Source organism: Petaurus breviceps, unplaced genomic scaffold (assembly GCF_028583685.1).
Source record: "Petaurus breviceps papuanus isolate PSGF00001 unplaced genomic scaffold, PetGlider_PUasm1.0 90740, whole genome shotgun sequence".
NCBI lineage: Eukaryota > Metazoa > Chordata > Mammalia > Diprotodontia > Petauridae > Petaurus > Petaurus breviceps.
In genome coordinates, this window is record NW_027187330.1 from 5,120,932 (window position 1) to 5,141,074 (window position 20,143).

At 39.9% G+C, this 20,143-nt stretch overlaps 2 protein-coding genes across 2 annotated transcripts in view; both read right to left on the reverse strand.

Annotated features, from left to right (window-relative positions):
- CPN1 (carboxypeptidase N subunit 1) overlaps positions 1-20,143 on the reverse strand; it is a 472,336-nt gene that overhangs the window by 189,274 nt on the left and 262,919 nt on the right. The window lies entirely within an intron of this gene.
- The window catches only part of GLUD1 (glutamate dehydrogenase 1), a 42,773-nt gene that overhangs the window by 4,119 nt on the left and 18,511 nt on the right, over positions 1-20,143 (reverse strand). Inside the window, exons 4-11 of the mRNA XM_069067198.1 lie at positions 19,474-19,537; positions 14,381-14,475; positions 5,480-5,659; positions 3,668-3,805; positions 3,312-3,449; positions 2,299-2,379; positions 1,509-1,632; positions 580-671 (exon numbers count right to left, since the gene is read on the reverse strand). Of these exons, the coding sequence (XP_068923299.1) occupies positions 580-671; positions 1,509-1,632; positions 2,299-2,379; positions 3,312-3,449; positions 3,668-3,805; positions 5,480-5,659; positions 14,381-14,475; positions 19,474-19,537 (912 nt within the window). The remainder of the gene's footprint in view (positions 1-579; positions 672-1,508; positions 1,633-2,298; positions 2,380-3,311; positions 3,450-3,667; positions 3,806-5,479; positions 5,660-14,380; positions 14,476-19,473; positions 19,538-20,143) is intronic.

Sequence of the window (20,143 nt, forward strand, 5' to 3'; positions counted from 1 at the left end):
CTCTCATCATAGAAGGGGCCAGCCTGTACAGGTAGAGGGAGTTCCTTCACCCAAGAGTTTGCTAGACCAATGATATCACAAGTCCAGTCCCTAATCAATGTACAAATACTACAAGTATTGGGGCAGTTAGGTGGCACAGTGAATAGAAGTACTGGCCCTGGAGTCAGGAGGACCTGAATTCAAATCTGGCCTCAGACACTTAACACAAAAACTAGCCATGTGACCTTGGGCAAGTCACTTAACCCCAACTTCCCTCCAAAAAGCAAAAAACAAAACCAAAAAAAAAAAAAAATACTAGAAGTATTGAGCTAACAGAAAAAAAGTTTTCATTTTGGAAAGTTAAAAATAGAATCTATTTTGTTTGTACAAAGATCATTCATAATTCCATTAAGATCAGCCATTAGAAATATGGGACTAGAGGGCTCACTCCATTTAAAACACTCAGGTAGCAGGTATAAAATATCTGAGCATATCAAAACTATTGTCATCTGAATTAATCTAGAACATAATTCTAGTTCACTAGGCCTAAGTACCAAGAATAATCAATGCAAAAAGGATGATCCTGCTGCAGTTACTCACTGATATCCTGTCCTGGAATTCCGCTGTGGGTACAACTGGAATAGCACCACCATGCTTGCCAAACTTTCTTTCTAAACTTTCTTGAACAGACACTGGAGAAAAAAAGGAAGTCAAGAATAAATAGAATAGAGAAGTGGGAGAAAACTGAACAATGAATGACATAACTAAAACCCAACATGGAAATTCAAAAGTCCTTACACATATGATATTATGTTAGAAAGGAGACTTTTTTAACATTTAACAAGTTTCTATTCAAATATGAACTTAGATTATTGTTTTGTTTCCATAATACCCATGACACCAAGAGTATCTTAGAGCAAGTGTAGTTTGTTAAAAGGCAAATGCCAAGTGGGAAGAGTCAATGGAAACAAGTGAAAATAAACATTTTGATCCAAACTTCAGATGTGACAAAGTAACAGCAAATCCTTATTCTTAGAACCACCTTCAGGGCCAGTGTTATTCTTCATTGAAGATGTACTCAGAAGTTCAAATGCAGATATATAGCCTTGCTTCAGCCTAATGAGAAATCTCCACAAGTAACTCTAAAAGTTAGTCTTTCAGAGAACTTCAAAGGCCCTTGGCAGAAGGTGATGGCTAAAAATGAGGAAAGGCCCAAGTCAGAGGCCCAGTTCTCTTCCAAGAAGATGGTGCCATTTTATTCTCAAACTCCTTGGGTCATAACCTCTAAACATAGCTGGGTACCAGCTATCCCTTAGGCAGGACTCTTCCATAGCCTAAAAGATTATGTATTTAATAGCATTTGATATTTAAAAGATCATAATTTAATAACAGTCTTCCTCAAAGGTCCAGGTCAGAGTAAACAAAATTTTTCCAGCTTCATGAAGATTAAGTATGAAAAGCCTAATGATGCTCTCAACTGGTGTTCTAACAACTCTCTTAACTGGCCCCTAAGACTTCTCAGAACTTACTTAGCAGGTGGTAGTTAGAATCCCTTTCATATTTGAATGTCAAACGGCCATAGCTGACATGGTTGAGATTTTTGAGCCATTCAAAGTAAGACACTGTCACACCTCCAGCATTCAAGAAGAGATCCTAGGCACAAAAATATATCACAAATGAAACACTAGCAATTCATCTGTGCATGTAGAGTGCAGTCATAATAAAGATGGATAGATGGCACAAGAATTCCAGTGCTGAAAGGGACAGATCCCTCACCCTTTGTAAACAGGCTTTAAATTTTTGTTAGCAGAATTTCTCTAAAAGCATCAATATTGCACCTCATATCCATAGAATCTTCACAGTGAAGACTCTGCCAAGCCTTTCTGCTCTAGTCAGCAGGTGCAGATGTTTTCTAGTCTTATGATAGGGCCTCTTCTTATCATGGGTCCACTGAAACATTGGTACAGAATACAGCTTCTGTCCCCATCACCAGAGAACCACATTAAAGGGCCTTTTCAGGTCCTGGCTCTATGCATGGAAGCAATGGGATAATACCAGATGGCACCAGGCCTCAGAGGCCATCTAGTCAGCACCTTCATTTCAGCTGAAGAAACTTAGGGAAAATGTAACCTAACCTGACAATCCATGGCAATTTCTGTTAATCTTAAACTAGATCTTTAAAAGGTAAAAGAAAAGTTTGTGTTAGTCATATTCCTACCAACTTCTAGTACAAATCCTCCTCCTGCTCTTTGTAGACATGACAATCCCCACTACTTGTAAAAGTGCTAGAATCTATTAAAAACAATGACAACAACTTACAGGTACAACCAAAATATTCCTCTCCAGGAAAATCTTGTCAGCCTCTGGGGTTGTGGGTCCATTGGCACCTTCAGCAATGATCTAAAAAGGAGAGTCAGGGGGCAACTGTCATACAGTCTACCAAAGAGGGAACTTTATTCAACTCCTACTATTCTTTTAAATGATTAACAGTACTCTTTCAAGGTTGCCTCTTACAAAACAAGACCCCTTTCAATGTTCTTATGTTTCAAAGAAGAGGCCCTTAAAAATAAAGTGTTGGGATGACCACTCATACAATGCTTTATTGAGAAAATCCAAATGTAATCTTTTCATGAAGCCATTAATTTTAGTCCATGTTGATAATATCTAATCAAAGATTTCTTTCCTTTTTTTGGGGGGAAGGAAAGAGGGAAGAAGGGAAGTAGCAAACTAATATGGGATTTTCTTTCCTTTAAAAAATTTAGTTCATAGGGTGGCCAGGTAGCACAGCAAGTAAGAGTACTGCCTCCAGTGTCCGGATGACCTGGGGATCGAATCCGGGCTGAGACACATAGCACCCACCCAGAAACACCTGGCCATGTAACCTTGAGCAAGTTACTTAACCCTGATTGCTTAGAGGTGGCCAGGTGGCTCAGCGAGTAAGAGCACCGGTTCCAGTGTTGGAATGACCTGGGGATCAAATCCAGGCCCAGATACTTAGCACCACTGCCAGAAATAACTGGCCGTGTAACCTTAAGCAAGTTACTTAACCCCGATTGCTTAAAAAGAAAAAATTTAGTTCATATCTTTTGTTTTTAATATCATCAACTTACAAATATACCCTTTCCTATGCTAATCCAGAGTGATCCTTTATAGCAGAGAATAAAAGAGGAGGGGGGAAAAAGCAGCTTAACTAAATGAATCGGACATTAAGTGACCCTGACAGTAGAATGTGATATTCCACCAATAATTCACTATTGCTGAAAAATGGGGGGGGGGGGGGAGAGAAAGGAAGAGGGTGGCATACAACTGAACCTTTCCATGGACAGCCTCACCTTTGCTTTGACTCTGGGTGCGTTGGACTTCGTCAACTGTTTCTCACTGGCAGCAGGGATAAGTATGTCACATTCTGCTTCCAAAATGCTTCCCTCATAGGCTTTTGCCTTGGGGAAGCCAATAATTGTTCCATGTTGCTGTTGTTGAAAAACAGAGTAAACAGCTGCATTAGAACTTTACCATGCTGTGATTAGCATGTGAAGAGCACCACTCACTCCCAAAACATAAGAATGATTCTATATGCAATGATAAATGTCTGAGCCTTTTTTTCTAAGTAGGAAGCACCTGCAAAGGACATTATGGAGACAGAAAACTCTTTCAGAGATTTTACAGATCATTCCCAAGGGTGACATACCAATTTATAATCCTCTAGCTCCTTGGGGTCGATGCCATCTGGATTCCATATGCCGCCCTCATATTCAGAAACACCAACACATTTAGCACCAAAACGATGTAAGTATCTCATCGAATGAAGGCCTACATTGCCAAACCCCTGTGAAGAAAGGACAGCTCATGACACACATATGTACATGCAGAGACATTTATGCAGCATTTGCCCCCTGCCCAGCTAAGAGTCCATTTGCATCACTCACTGCACCATCACACGGTTTACCCGACACCATACTGCAAACTCACTTCGAGTTGGAGGGCTTATTTTGCCAAGATATACCTTCATTTGGAAGCAGTCTCAATGCCACCACCATTAACTATGACAACACAGAATTTGCCTCTTGCCTAAAGGTATAAAGCTTGACCATTTGGGGTCTTCGGAATACAAGGGAAGATTTAGGCACGCCCTTTGGGCCTGCAATGAAACTGTGCCATTTGAGAACATAGTCTCACCCCCTCATTATTCAGGAGAATACAGGACTGGCTTAAGGTCATATACAAAGTGCATGTCAGAGCCAGAATTTCAGGCCAGGTCTTCTCACTTCAAATCCAGTGCTCTTCCCCCCAAATAACAAGGATTTTAGCTCATTTGATCTCACAGCCACCTCACAACTATCACAGATAGCATCTGCATTGTCAAGATAAAGAAATAGAAGCAAGGGCGGCTAGGTGGCGCAGTGAATAGAGCACCAGCCCTGGAGTCAGGAGGACCTGAGTTCAAATGTGGCCTCAGACACTTAATACTTACTAGCCATGTGACCTTGGGCAAGTCACTTACCCCTAATTGCCCTGACTTCCCCCCTCCAAAAAAGAAATAGAAGCAGACACGTTGAACAGTTACATTGAACATCACACAGCTAGTAGGTGTCACATCTAGTTGACTAAATTGTAAAAAAAAAAAAAAAAAAGGGATGAGTCTTCCTTATGACTTGTACAAAGTAAGCTGTAACCTAAAATCAAGTAAAACCTACACACACACATATACCCATGGAGGGGGGAGAGAAGGGTAAAAAAAGTGATTAAAATGCACTATTTTATGGAATGTATGGCCCCTGCTAGGCTGAGCACTTCTGAGAAGAGACCAGAAACACCTCTGAGGGTGAGGTCTAAAGTGAGACTACTGGGGCTCCAGAGCAGGCCCTGCTAGAGCTCACTTCACCATAATGACCCCATGTATTCATTCCAGATCATCAAGTTAAGAACGTGCTTCCTCTAACTGAGAATGGGATGTGGTACCTGGTTTTCTACTTATCACATAACCAAGAGAACAACATGCAATTCTCAGGCTGCATTATCCTCATTCTCCCAGATATAACAATTATTCCCTGGTGAATAAAGGGGTAACAGTTATGATTATGCCCCTGACGCTCCAATAAGCTATTAGAGATTTATCACTATTTTATAACGAATTATTTCTCATTTGCTCAATCTCCTTATTTAGTAAACTTTTTAGACTCTTGCTTAAAAAGGTGCTGGTTATTTCTGGATACAAAGTTTGGGGTGAATTATAGGGAAGAGAAGATTGGGAACATTCTATGAATAACAAAGACATCTAAACCAGTCCTTACCATTGAAGAAAACTAGGTTCCTCAGTTCATATTGAAAAAGTATACACCTAGCATTAGAATCACTGACTTTATAAAAACTATTATAGTATATCAAAAATCTTCTCTTTAATCCCTATTAAGGCAAAATTTTAAAACACTACCTACTTTGGATGAAAAGTAATATTTCTGAAAACATTTTAACTAACTATAAGAGAAAGAAAAATAATTACCTGAACAACAAATGTTTTATCTCCAAACCCTGGAGTCATTCCCAAAAGGCCCATGTAAGAAGCCTCATTGATGAAGTTTTCAATTCCATGGAAGACACCACGACCAGTGGCAGAGATGCGTCCATGGATACCACCTTGGCTGATGGGCTTACCAGTGACACAGGCATGTGCATTAATATCCTATAAGAAAATTAAGGCTTAATTGAACACATATCAAGCAACAAGCATTTATTAATATACCAAGTCCTGGGGATACAAAGACAAATAAAACAGTTCCTACCTTCAAGGGAATTTATATTCTATAGATATCTGAGTCAACTGCCTAGAAATAAGTGAACCCATGGAAATTATGAGGTCAGTGAAAGAGAAATAAAAGAAAGGCCCCAGGACAGAGCTTTGGGGCACATCCATAATTAAAGAGTGATATGAGATGATGATTCAGGGGAGTGTTCAGACAAGTAGAAGAGAGTATCCAAAGGAGAGAGTGATCAAGAATGTCAAATGTCACAGAAAAGTGAAGAATGAGTTTTAAGAAAAGGTCATATTGGATACAGCAACAAAGAGATGATTGGTAATGATGGAAAAATCATTTTCAGTTCAGCAGAAGATGTTGGAAACCAGAAAGAAGAGCTGGGAAGTGAGCAAGGAGAGGAAATGAAGGTAATGACTGGAGATAGGATTATTGTTATGGGCTTTTTTTTGAAGGAGTAGTACTGAGAAAAAAGAACTATGAAGATGGCTTGAGGGGATGTTAAGATCAAGTCAAAGTTTTTTCAAGGAAAGCATGTTTGAAGGCAACAATAGGGGGAAATCTTCTGTAGGAGATGGCATCAAGGGTATAAGTAAGTAGAAGAGTCGGCCTTGGTAAAGAACAGAGTTGGCTGGAGGAAGACTGGAGAAAGAAGAAAAAAAAAGAAGGAATGGGAGACCAAATCAAGGGGTTAAACCCTTGAAGAGAAGAACAGGCAAGAAGTGGAACCCATAGTAAATAGCCTCAATTTTCTCAGTAAGGTGGAAATCAACATCTTTTGCCAAGAGGGCAGAAGGGTGATGGGAGAGGCTTCAAGAGAAAAGAGGACAATCACTGTGGGCAGTGCAGCAGAAAGAACTAGGAAACATTTGTTATAGTGAGTATGTATAGTGGAGATTAAGTAACAGATTTGTATTTGATACTCAGTAAGGTTTGGTGACTTTGATGACTTCCTCTAGTTCTGTTCAGTTGCCTGTGAGCAGAGGTGGAAGAAGCAGATGGTGGGAACAATCCAGGGTTGAGGTTGGGATTGGGGAGAATGAGGAACTGGAAAGTCAAGAGTATCTGAGAAAACATCAACATCTCTAGTCTAAGGGCAGAGACCAATGAGCTGAGTAGACACATCCTTGAGAAAGGAGGGATAGTGAGTCAGGCGTTACTGTATCATAAACAGTATATTAGAATTGAAGCTTTCTCAGGCATGCATAAGGTACCCAAATGGACCAGTTCTACTTATGGTAGATCTAAAACTTGTATTCTAACTAAAGAAAATCCTAACATTTAATATTTTGTTAATTCAGAATGGTTTTTTCTTGGGATCATTTCCACAGCTATTGGGAGGTACATAGGATAGGAAGGAACAAGTTGTTCAAGGAAATCTCAGCTTTCAGAGTCATTCCTTCAACTCTGGAGTTAAGTTCATCTTCTTTTCATTTAAAGTGACAAGGAGAGAGCTGAGCAGTTCAGTGCATGGTATGCTAAGCACACAATTAACCTGCTGTTCCCCTGCAATGTCATGGGGCCTAGATACTCTGATAGCCTTTGGAAAATGTCACATTAACGGGTCCTTTAGAATACACTTTTTAGAAGCTACTTTAAAACAGAGCCTAGAATCGATAACACGGACATATGAAAACCTAGAGCTATGGAGAGAGAGACAAAAAGCAGAGAACTGAGTCAGGCTCTCTGGGTGCTCCTGAAGGAGCACAGATGGTCCACTGACCAGACTCAGCTTCTAAAACAAACCAGAGGAAGAGGCCACACTATGTAAAGACAAAGCTAAATAATTATCCAGGGTGACAAGTTAATTTCTTTAGCTCACCTCATCACAGTTCTGGCTGCTTTTGTTCTTTAAAAGAAGCCCAGGGATACCTGATGTGGAGGTAACAACTCTTTCAAACAAAAATCCAAAAATAGTTACTGTTTGGCTCATCTACTGTGGACTTGGCACCTTCCAATAGTGCATTCAGTAAGGATTCACTAACCTGCCACCTCATTAAGCTGGGGAAGATGCCCAAAGCACAAAAACCCATCTTCACGGTGCTTCCATTTAATAGGCATTATTAATTCCACTGCCCCCAAACCTAGACATTCCCTGCTTAACCCTTTCCCATTCTGATCTTACTTTTATTTTTCATTCCCTTAACGCTCTGTATAGTCACAGTATATGCTTCTTATTCTACACATGGAACCATGATAAACACAGACTTGCACAAAAATTGTCTTATCTAGGTAAGTGCTTCAAGGACAGGTCCTGGTGGTACTGTTTTTTAGAATCCCTATCAGGAAAGTGCTCAGATTGCAGCAGCTCAATAAATGCTCTAAAATTGTTATGTATCTGAAATAGCTGATTTAACATCGGATTAAGGCTACTAACATTTCACACTAAAGTCAGATAAAGGAAAAAACCTTTATTTTCCTGTAACAGATCAATCAAGCTTGAGATCCTTAGCACTGCTAATCTCCATGGCTTGTTACTAAACTTGGCAGCCATCCACAGCCAATCTGAAAAGGAAAGCTTGATTTCCTTTCCCTCCACATAAGGACATGACTTTTTCCTCCACAGCAATTGGTAGACTGCTTTACTGTTTGCTGAGGGTTGCAAGATCTCACCCCAAGATTTCCAGAAATGAAACTGGGGGGAATTTTTTAAAGATAAGCTTTTCCATTACAGCAAGCTGTAACAAATCAAAGTGATGTGCACTTGTATGGCCCTTCTGAGTTTTCAGAGTGCTTTCACATATGCCTTTAGCACGAAGGAGATACTTGCATGATACTTGGCAGAATTTGAGGATTCATGGGGAGGGGAAAGGGTCATGTGAGAGGAAGGGCATGAAGAATACATGAGATGCGACGGCTAGGTGGCGCAGTGAGTAAAGCGCCAGCCCTGGAGTCAGGAGGACTGGAGTTCGGATCTGGCCTCAGACACTGAACACACACACACACACACACACACACACACACACACACACACACAAACTAGCTGTAGTTTTTGTAACCTTGGGCAAGTTACTTAACCCCAATTGCCCTCCAAAAGGCAAAAAAAAAAAAAAAAAGAATACATGAGATAATGCAAAACATTAAATGTTCTTGAAAAACTTGAAATCACTAACTGTTCAATGACTTCTGAAACTCCTTGAATAAAAAGGGGAAATGACTTTCATTTCATAATGAGAAAATGAAAAAACAAAAAACAAGAAGAAAGCCATAAAGTAGAGAAAGGGGAGGAATATATGATAGTGCTGAAAAAGTAGATTGAGGCCCAAGTTATAGAGGGCCCTTATGTCAAATAGAAAAGTCTATATTTGATTCTAGAGCCAGTGGAGCCCCACCAAGCAGAGAAGGGACCTGGTCAGACTTATACTTTGGTAACTGAAGATGGAGGGCTGAAGGGGAAAAGGGATGAACAAAGTGGTAGCTGAATGAGGAGAAAGAAAGGGACATGTGATGGAGAGGGACGGGTTGAGGATGACCCGGACGGAGGCTGCCAGTCTCTGATCCTGAAGAATGGTGATAGTCTCCATAGAAATAAGGGGGTTACAACAGAGCCAGGTTTTGGAGGAAAGATCACTTGTTCTGGTATTGGCATACTGAGATGCCTGCAGAACAGCCCTGAGGGAAGCCTGCTGCCTGTCTCCATGTTCTGCCTGATGTAAGAACAATAAGCAGAAGTGGGAGAGGCTGATTTCGGCTCTATGTAGGGGAAAAAAGCATTAAAGGGTAGTCTCAAAGCAGAAGAGGATACCTTAGGAGGGACTGAGTCTCCCTTTACTGGAGATCTCTAAGTACTGAGAGGTGCCACGGGGGGGATTCCCAAGAGATTCTAGGTTATAGAATTAGTGGTAAGACTAGAAATGACATGTCTTAGTTCCTAGACACAGGTCTGACAGTTCCATTTCTCATTTTACTCAAGGATCACAGATCAATAGTCACCACAAACACTCAAAATCTGACATCAAAAGGTGGGTAAGGGAAGTGTTCAAGGAGACATGTATAAGAAATTAAACTTTCTATCCAGTGAGAAGGAGCTAAGTTGTCTTTTTGTTTCTTTGAAAATCCTTTAGGCCAGAGGAATGCAGTACCTTTCTATAACTCAATAGTATGCTTTCATTCACTAACGGCAAAGTTCCAAATGCAATGTGGGTGGTAAAGCACAGGAAGTGATTTAGAAAGCCATTTCTAAAACAAATCCAAGCAGGCAAATGACTGTATAAAAGCAGAGATTTATGGAATTAGTTTTCCCACAGCTTTCTTTCATGAATAATTAAAGCCTCTCTTAAGAGTACTGAGAGCAGCACACCACTTGTGATGCCAACCTGCAAATGCAGTAGCTGAGGGCAGGAGCCAAGCTAGTTCGGACACTAGCATCACCAACCACCACCAGACTCAAGTACGCCATGACGACCTGTTACCCACAATCTGCCTCAATGCTGTGTTGCAAGAGCACCTGCTAGGTTTAGCTTCATGAGTTGCAATTAGTAATTACAATAATAGCATTCTTGCCTAAGGCCCTAATTTCTTTTTCATGTTATTTCAACAAAAGAACCTCAGTTTACAAGTACCAAAATGTTTGGCTGACTGCACCAAAGCTCTCCTTTGTTGTCAGTATGTGCTAAGCATACCAACATCTTGTCTAAGTTGGCAGCAGCAAACTCTATGAAGGCTATTTGAGAAGAGGGAGCATGAGAACACTTGTTAGACCAACTGGGAAAGAGAGGCGACTTTACTAAGGACAGGGGAAGCAAGCTTTCTGGGAGTGGAGGACAGAAGTTGCAGCTGTTTTCATATGTTTTCTGTATCCACCCCTCCTGCTGCCACCGCTAGTCCAGGCCCTATCAATTACTGTCTGGGTTACTACAACAGGCTTCTAAATGGTATCTCTGACTTCAAACCCTCCCCTGTCAAATGCATAAGATGTGAATACCATAGCCTGGCATTGGAGGGTTTCCAGTGTCTCAAACCTGCTCCCTCTGGCCTTACTTGTACTATTTCTAATATGAAAACGCCTTGTGTGCTCTAGGAAAGCTGTGCCTTTCACTTTTCCCTATTTATGTCCCGGGCTTTGCTGCCTCCATTGCAGTGTATTCTCAAGTCCATAATAAAGTGCAGGTAGGTATTATTGTGGGAGAGGAAGGGGGAAAGGAAAAAAATTTGGAAAATTGATCCAGCATAAAGAAATGAGACTAAAAGCTTGCAAACCACTTAGAAGACTCAAACCTGACCAACACGAACACTTTCTTAAAGAATCATTAAGGACTTGGCAAGGAAACAACACCAAGAAATGATATTTACTATTACGTCAGGAAATGACAAGTTAATGATATGGGAGTCGTTTCAGGATGCATGCAATCAAAATCAACAATGATTAGAAAGATAAACATGAGAAGATGATACCGCAGAATTATAACAGTTCCAACTTGACTTATTTAAAAAAAAAAACTACTGATGTTCAAAAATGTTAAGTAAATAAGGATAAAGACATTGATTTTGATTATCACCATTTCTTAAAGCAGTCACTACTATAAGGCAGACAAAAGCACCCAGAAATTCCCATGAACACCTTCCTTGCTAAACAGGAAGACATGTTAGGCAAAACAAAAACGATTAAGATCTGTAGAAACATCATGGAAGACAATGGCTCTGCCAAATCAGTCTGCACTGAGTTTGCTGTGAAACCCAACTGAGCCAGATCCAAGCACATCTATACCTGAAACTGGAAGGTCATCCAAGAGATACAAAATGGAACAGATGTGGCAGCATTTCAAGAGTGACCTATTATCAACAATGGTGGGACTGTCACATTTAGACTAAGACATTAGTGCCAGGTAGAATTGACAAGTCAGAAAGAATGGCTTGAAGCAGACAAAGAGGTGTTGGGGACAGTAATTCTGAAGGCACCAAGGGTCCAATGTCCAAGACTGCAAAGAAGAAAAGTTACTAATGCAAAAAAAAAAAAAAAAAGCATAATATTTTTTAAAAGAAGTGATGAGAACCAGCAGTAATTATTGATTATCCTTACTTTCTCATTTCTTTAACATCTTGGAAGTGAGTGGAATACATGAAAAATATAGAATGCAACTGAATTTATTTCTCCCACCCCCTCCTTTCCCAAAAATTTTACTTAGTAAAACAAAGCTTTGCCTTAATATCCTGCCTTTTTCCATTTATATATTAAATACACAAAGGATATGCTGATAGAAGCAACAAGAGAAAACTGTTCAAAATTCAATTCTGATTGTCAGTATTGAAAGGTGTAAGACAAAATTTGCCTAGAGGTATTTGATAGTCATGGAAAAGTCCAGCTGAAGAGGGATTTCCTCAGATAAAGTATCTTATCATCCTGCAGTAAAGTAGGTAGGTGGGTACCAAGCATTTATTAAGCTCTTATTATATACTAGGCACAGTGCCCAGTAAGCCCTAGAATTGTTTTAGGGTTTCCTCAAAGATAATCATGGAACCCAATAGATCAGTGTCAGTATCTACAAAGGAAAACCAAATGGATTAAAAGAGTTGTCCAGATGTGATAGTAATGGAATATAAAGATCCCCCTGTATTGGCTTGGTTTTCAAATTGATTGTGTTAAAACCCAGAGCTTGTTAATCCCACCTGTGGGATGGACTTGTTGATGTGAAAAGAGAGTCCTGAACTGGGAGGAGCTGGTGACGGTAATTTTGGAGAGACGGTAGATTTGGAGAGACACAGGAGAGAGGCAGAAGAACTTTTTGGAAGCAGCACCCTCCTGGAGGCAGAGAGAGACTGAGAGGATTGCAGAGGGCCACTTTGAATAGCCCTGGACTTTTGAGACCTGCCCCCGGAGCTGCCAAGGACTGAGGAGACATGGCTGTTTTGCTGGTACTTTGTCTGTTTTGATGTTGTTTTGCCAGATTTGTCCACTGGCGAAAGACAGTCCTGTTGAAGAAGTCCTGGAACCTGGCTGTTGGCTAAGAGCTCCTGAGACTGTCCTGCAGACAGAGAGTGAATGCTGTCCAATGGTGAAGGACAGTGCTGTTGTTGCAGGGGTCTGGGAACCTTTCTGTTGGTTCAGAGCTACTGAGACTGTCCTGCAGACAGAGAGTGAATGCTGTCCACTGGTGAAGGACAGTGCTGTTGTTGCAGGGGTCTGGGAACCTTTCTGTTGGTTCAGAAGCCCTGAAGAAGGATTTTCTTGTTGTGTGTTTACAGAAATCCTGGGAGAGGGTTTTGCTAATGTGTTCAGGGGTTCTAGGATTGTTTTGCAGACAGAGGATGAATTGATGAAGAGACTGGCAATGTGTCTTGTGGCCTTGCTAAGCCTTGTCTCCCCAGGAACTAAGATTGCTGAGAACTTGCCTCCTGTCAAGATGAAGAAAAGACCTCCATTTGGGTATTAAGTGCTGTGCTTAAACTTGATATAACTCTGGGGTAGATTCAATTGTGATCCAGGGGTGGGGAACTTTTGACCTTTTTGTGTTCTGTGATTGAACAAATGAAGGTATTTTACTTATGTTTGGAAACTAATCTCCATTTGAGAACAGGGGCTTTGTGGTGGACTAAATGAAGGTACAGCCTTGGGGTGGAGTAGTATTTAGAACGGGGACTTTGTAATTGATTGAATGAATGGAAAGTCCTGGGGTGGGGTAGTACTTGGAGATTATTTAAATAGTAAATGTAGTATTTTGAATGATGTCATATTTTGATCTTCTCTGTTCTTACTTTGTCACTGAATAAAATGGAGAGCACCTATGCTGGTATTCTGAACCTTGGGAAGTCGCTTTTGCTTGGCATTACATTACACCAGACTATAACACTGAGTTGGATAGACAGTCCAGTGAATTAGCCTATCAGAATGTGTAACTGGGACAGGGAGTGAGGATGAATAACTAGAACTAGACAGGACAAAGACAGCATGCTGGACTGCACTAGGGACAGCAGACAATATTTCCAACTATCTCTAGCTACTTCCTGACACAAACCCCTGTATTCCTGACAGAGGCAGGAAAGGCATACAGGGTATGAAGAATTAGGCTCGATCTGGGGTCAAGCCCTGCAACTTCTCAGTGCCCTACTTGACTCTTAAGACCAGAAGGTGCCAATCAGCAGTCAGAAAGGAAATTTCTTCAGCAGAACCTCCCTTAAGCCAAAGAAATCACAGATCATCATTTAAATCAGAGAACATTACACACTTTGAAAAACTGAGATTGTGGATGACCCAGAGAGCAAGAGATGCAAAACAGACATCAGTAGTCTGCGTGTGCAACCTATCACCAATAATGATTTCAGCCTCATGAAGCAGAAAAGGGATTTTTTGAAGACCACTATCAGCAAAGGAAAGGCAGCTGTGTACTGGCACCTAGGGAAAGGCCTGACACTATAGGAGTTCCTCTGGAGGAGAGGTACAGTAATTCTATAGATGAGAAAGCATGCTTACACTGTAATCGTGACAAGTACCAAGAAAATATCTTTTCCCCTACATTGAGAGTATTTAAAACTAATTCACACTATGTGTTCAGAGACCATATTACTCTTAAAAAGAAAAAATTGCAGAACAGGAAGAAGGGAATATTTCCTGATTTATGCATATCTAGAAAAACAGAATATACTGCTTTCTCAGAGACAATTTGATGTCCAGTAAAATGAAACCATTTTAAACTGATCCTTTCTTTGGTACTTACATAATGTCCTATGGTACTGGCATAGGTGTCTGCAATCCAAGACATCTCTCTTTCACCTGTGCTCATGTCAGGAGCAGGAACATCAACACCAGGTCCTGTTTGCAGAAGACAGAGGCCAATGCAATCAATTTTTAACCTAAATCAATATAAGCTAGTGACAGGAAGACCAAGAACCCTTTAAAACAAAAGTCAATCTAGCCTAAAATTTGTTTGAACAGTCCACATAATGACTTAACTTACTGTTTTCACTATAAACAGAAAGCAAAATCTTTTAAAAAGCATTAAGCAATGCATTTTGATTTCTTTTGGAAAAATATGTTGTGTGATCAATTGATTAGGTAAACAAACAAACCCGTGACTTATTTTTAAAGTAGATATAGTGGAAAGAACATGGGACAAGTCAAGGTGTTCTTGCCCCAGCCCTCACTAGAAAACTATACAAACATAAGCAATGCACTTAACTCTCTGGTACCACGGTAGCCCCCTCCCTCCATCTGTATATCTGCATATATACTCACCCACACTACCTCACAAGATTGCTGTCAGAATAAAAATGAGGCTGTGTTAAGTAGTTCTTAGCTATTTAAATAAACCCTCACCACAGGGATAAAAAAATATCTGTAAGGTAAGAATAAATATAAAGAAAACCTAATTTCCTTCAATTTCACATTGTGAAAATTATATTGCATATCTGGACTATTGTGTAGACCAGCTGAAAACTTTAATCTGAGTGCGAAAAGACAATAAACTTTTCGAAAAACGGCTGTAAGCTGCCAGCTGACCCACAACTCAGACCTGTCTTGATTTCCTACTTGTATCACTAGTGCTTAGCACATAATAGGGGTTTAATAAGTGCTTTTTTCATTCATTCTTAAGATTGTACATCAGGAAAGCTAAGCTGGAGAAGGGCCAGAAAAGATGTGAAATGACCTGTGGATGGGAAGAATTCTACATAAGGAGAGACCAACAAATTAAAAGAAAAAAGGATGAATTAAAAGTGTATGGTATCTTCAAAGTATTAGTTTTGAGGCAAATAATAAAGAGAAAAAAAAAAGGTTAAAAAACCCCAAAGAAAATCCCATTTTTTCCTTTTTTTGTCAACTCTCATGATTTATTTCCTTCTTATAAACATATAATCAATTATAACATATTAAATGATAATCATGGGAGTGACTCCAAAGTACTGCATGAAAAATACACAATGTTTAAGAGTTTTAGACACATTTTCATTGTGCTCTTAACTCTTTGAAAACTGGTAATCTATGGATGGTTTATCCACTATTTTCAAAATTCTGTATTCTGTGACCAAGATAGATATAGCTATTATCACCTTCTGTAGCCAATTTTAAGAATATAGGGGTCATTATTTACCATGTGGTACAGTCTGAAAGTATAAGCATGTCTAAGAACCTAGAAAAATTAATTTATGAGGCTTATTAAGAGATAGTGATATGATATCTATCTACTTTCATCTGGTGTACTTTATCCTTTGAAGCTTGTTGTCAAAGAAGACAATTATATACTCCCACAAAATGTTCCCCAGTATCACTGTCACAAAGGGATCCACCATTGGTCTAATACAATAGGGCAGTTGTCTTCTTTTCACTGTGGACACCACTAAAAAGTTTAGCTAACACACCCTCAGATCTATTAGAGGAAGATTGATAACAAGACCTTATGTAATCCACTTCCTTATTTCTCCCATAAATAAGGCATGTTTCCAAATTTAAACTATTTCACATTCATTAGTATTTTTTTTATTATTGTAACTTTAAAGGGAGAAAAGGTGAGATTATATTTACAGTCTTAAAATTTAACACCTGATGTGAAAAATGAATTTTTTTTCTTTATTCTTAAAAGAACATCTGTGTTTTTAAAGGATAAAAGTCTGTGTTTTTATTACCTGTGTAGATAAGGCAAAAATGTTTTAGTTCAGTTCAACTCAGGTTAGGTGCCTATTACCCACAATACAACAGGTACAAAGAAGAAAAACAGACCCTGGACCTTAAAGGGCTTACAGTCTATAATGGGTCTATGGCACATAAATACAACTAAGTATTATACAAGGCAGAATTATGTGAAAAGGACAAAGGAGAAACATGAAGTGCTCTATAAAAATTCTATGAGGAAAATATCATTTTTAGCTGGGGGTGGAAGTCATGGAAGTTTCATAGAAAATATGGTACCTGATAGAGGTCTTGAAGAAAGAAGGGATTTTGACAGGTAGAGACACTTCAAAGAAGTACATTCTAGACATGGCCCAGAGTCTAGGATAATACTCAGGGGAAGAATACAGGACGTCTGTCATCAGGGACCAGCTTGTAGTGGTTTGGCTCCAATTCGGTATATGGAAAAGCAGTCTAGAAGGAAATAAGGCTGAAAAGGTGAGTTTCAGCCAGACTGCAGAAGCCCTTCAATTCAGGTTAGGAAGTTTCTATTTTATTCCTCAGCAATCACAAGCCAGGGAGTTCTGAGGCCACCAAGTGACGTGGTCTGATCAGTGGGTCAAGAACATCACTTTGGAAACTAAGTGAAAATTGGACTGAAAGGAGGAAAAACCACAGGCAGCATGATTAGTAGGAAGCTACTAGACCAGATGAGAACTGACTGGGGGAGAGTGGGAAGAGGGGCACTTTTAAGTGAGAAGGGGACAAATGCTAGAGATATGGTAGAAACAGACCAAACAAGCAACTCTATTCCCTCAAACTACAGATCTAATCAAAGATGAGATTTCAGCAAAAAATAAATAAGTAAATAAAAAATAAAAGAGGGTGGCTAGGTGGCACAGTGAATAGAGCACTGGCCCTGGAGTCAGGAGGACCTGAGTTCAAATCCAGCCTCAGACACTTAACACTTACTAGCTGTGTGACCTTGGGCAAGTCACTTAACCCCATTTGTCCTGCCTTTCCCCCTCCAAAAAGAAAAAATTAAAAAGGAGACGTCAAATTTGGGAGATTAGAAGGACGAAACTATCCGTAATAGAAATAGGGAATTTTAGTGTTGGGGAGAGAAAATTCTATCTTGAAGTACTTCATGGTTTCATCACTACGGATACTTCCATCACTAATGCAGATTAAATTCACTCCATGATTTATTAACAATATCCACAATTTAATATGGGGTTTTAAAATTTGCAAAGTGCTTTATATAAATAAATTGCTGTGGCCAAAAAAATGTAATTGGTCACCATTTAAGCCTTTAGTGATAGATAAGGTTCTCTCTCTTTATGACTCAGCAAGGCCGATCCTCGGATGCCAGATAATGTCTATTCCTCAGCCCATACTCAGAGCCCCCCCACATAGTCTTGAAGGATCCAGTCACCTCTACATAATGAGTAAGAAATGAAATGAAGACCTTTAGAGGAGGTAGACTCCAGAGAGGTGCTCTATATAAAGTACTATACCATTAAGGTAAAATCTACCTAAGATTAACAAGCTAATAGGACCAAGAATTAACTGGGGAGAGAAGCAGATAACCCTTAGGTCTGTCTCAGTCAACAAATGCTGGGACAATGCCCAGAGAGTCTACCAGCAGGGGGATCACCAGTAACTCCTAGTCGGCCCCATGCCCACCTCCCATCCTCTTTTCAACTCAACCTATGACTTGATTGGTATGGTAAGCTCCCAGTGAAGAAACTCCCTCTGTCAATGCAGGCAGGCATCCAGGTTACAGAATAACAATCTGCAAGACTTTGGGCACTGAGGTTAAGTGACGTCCCAGCCAGGGCCTGAAGCCCCACCAGCTACGACGTCCGACTTTTCAATCAGTCTGGGTCTGTCAACGAAGGCTGAAGGGCTAGTTTCAAGTAATTATATTAAGGCATCAGGTTTTCTTCCCCTTTGCTTCTAGAAACAGTAAGGTTATAATTTTTTAAAAAATTTAAAAATCATAATTAGGGATCATTTCTAAAAGGAATGAGACTACTTTATAAATGACTTAAAGAAGGTAGTCACAGCTCCTTTTGACATTGTGTATAATCAGCTGATAATTCACCACCATCTTCTTTTCTCTCTATACCCATCTCCTCTCTTGATGACCTCACCAGCTCCCAAGAGTTCAATTATCATCTTTATGAAGAAGATTCTCAGTTCTGGGTGACTAGTCCTAGCCTCTCCCCTGAGCTCCATGCCTCTCACATTGCCATTGGTGGCCCATGCACAGTTTGAACGGGACATCCTAGAGGCAACTCCAAGTCAACATGTCCAAAACAGAGTACAGTAGCTTCAGGGTGACTCAATCTCCCCTCCCCAACAGCTCTCTGTGACTTCAGGATTTCTCAAGTAGTCTTCTACGTTCCTCTCCTCCAGGTACTCTGGGATGAAGTCATTCCATGCTTTCACACTGGCTGTCCCATGCCTGGGGGCCCCTCCTCACCCCTGCCTCTGAGAATCCCTGAAATTCTCAAAACCTTAGCTAAGTGCTACCTTTCCTGACCCACCCTGGGTCCCTTCTCACAAAAAGGCTCTGCTTTAATTTGTACATAAGGATATCTGCACATGCTCTCTTGCTCATTAGAACATAAGGATCTAGAGTTCAGAATAAATGCTTTTTAATTGAATACTAATTGTTTTTATGTCTTCATGGAAGAAACAATTGGGCTTCATTTCTCTAAAGACCGAATGGGAGCAGAATGGGAGCAAACTAGAACTACTTTGTTTAATGGATGTTATGGAAAGTAGCACCACTTGGAATTAAGTATATGCATCATATTTATTTAAAAAAAAAAGCGCAACTCTTCAGTGTCAATTTAGATGAATACCAGACTAAATGCTTACATTATTACAGCTTACAGCAGCAAAAATGAACACCTAGAAAATTAAGTCTGCTTTAGAAAGAAATGAAATAGTGCAGCACAGTATCACTCAAAGAGACCTGGCCTGGGAGGAACAAATGGGGACTCAGCAGACCTGGAAAAAGCCTTGGCATAACTGGGTTAGACCACACACATCAAGGTCCCTAACCTCTCCCCTTCACCTGTTTCCTCTTCTGTAAAATGGGAATAATGATATCTATCCTATCCACCTCAAAGGACTGCTGTGAGGAATAAAGCCTAGGCTACTATGTGAAAAAAGGAAATAATTTATAATACATACCAATAAAGCCCTTTTTTGCTAGTTCCATAGTAAACCTTCTTGTGATCTTTTCCAACTCATTATCCTATAAAGAAACAGATATATTTTTGGCCCAGTTATATATTTAATGCTTTAAAGTGGTAGGATCTTCACATATGCAAAGTCAACTGAAAGCAGCCAGACCCGCAAGAGGGCCCTGTCTCACAGCTTTGTGGGCCTTTTTTTACTGGGTAGCCATTTTGCAATTGCTAGGCAGCTTATCAGAGGATAACTGAGAGACCTCTTCATAATGGGGTAACATTCAGGACTGTTTGAGTTATGTCTATTTATCATTATATTTTAAATATCTAACATGTTGGTTTGGGGCTAGCTTAGAATTCATAAGGAGGTTGCCTCAGAACTGAAAGACTGTCAATTTTTTAAAATGATAGAATCTAACAATACAAAAAGACTTAAAAGCTATTTATTATAGCACCTGAGATAGGAAAAAAAATAATTTTTTTTGTCTTCCCCCCTCCAAAAACAAACAAATTCAATGCAAGCAGCAATTATTTAAGAGTGGTTTCCAGTGTACAGGGATCTGCCTTTTTACAGTGAGGAAAAGGTCAACAGCTCCATCAAATAGGTGACCTTTTATATGGCAATTTACCAAATAAGTAACTTATTTACTTGTTTTTCCATCTGTCTTTTA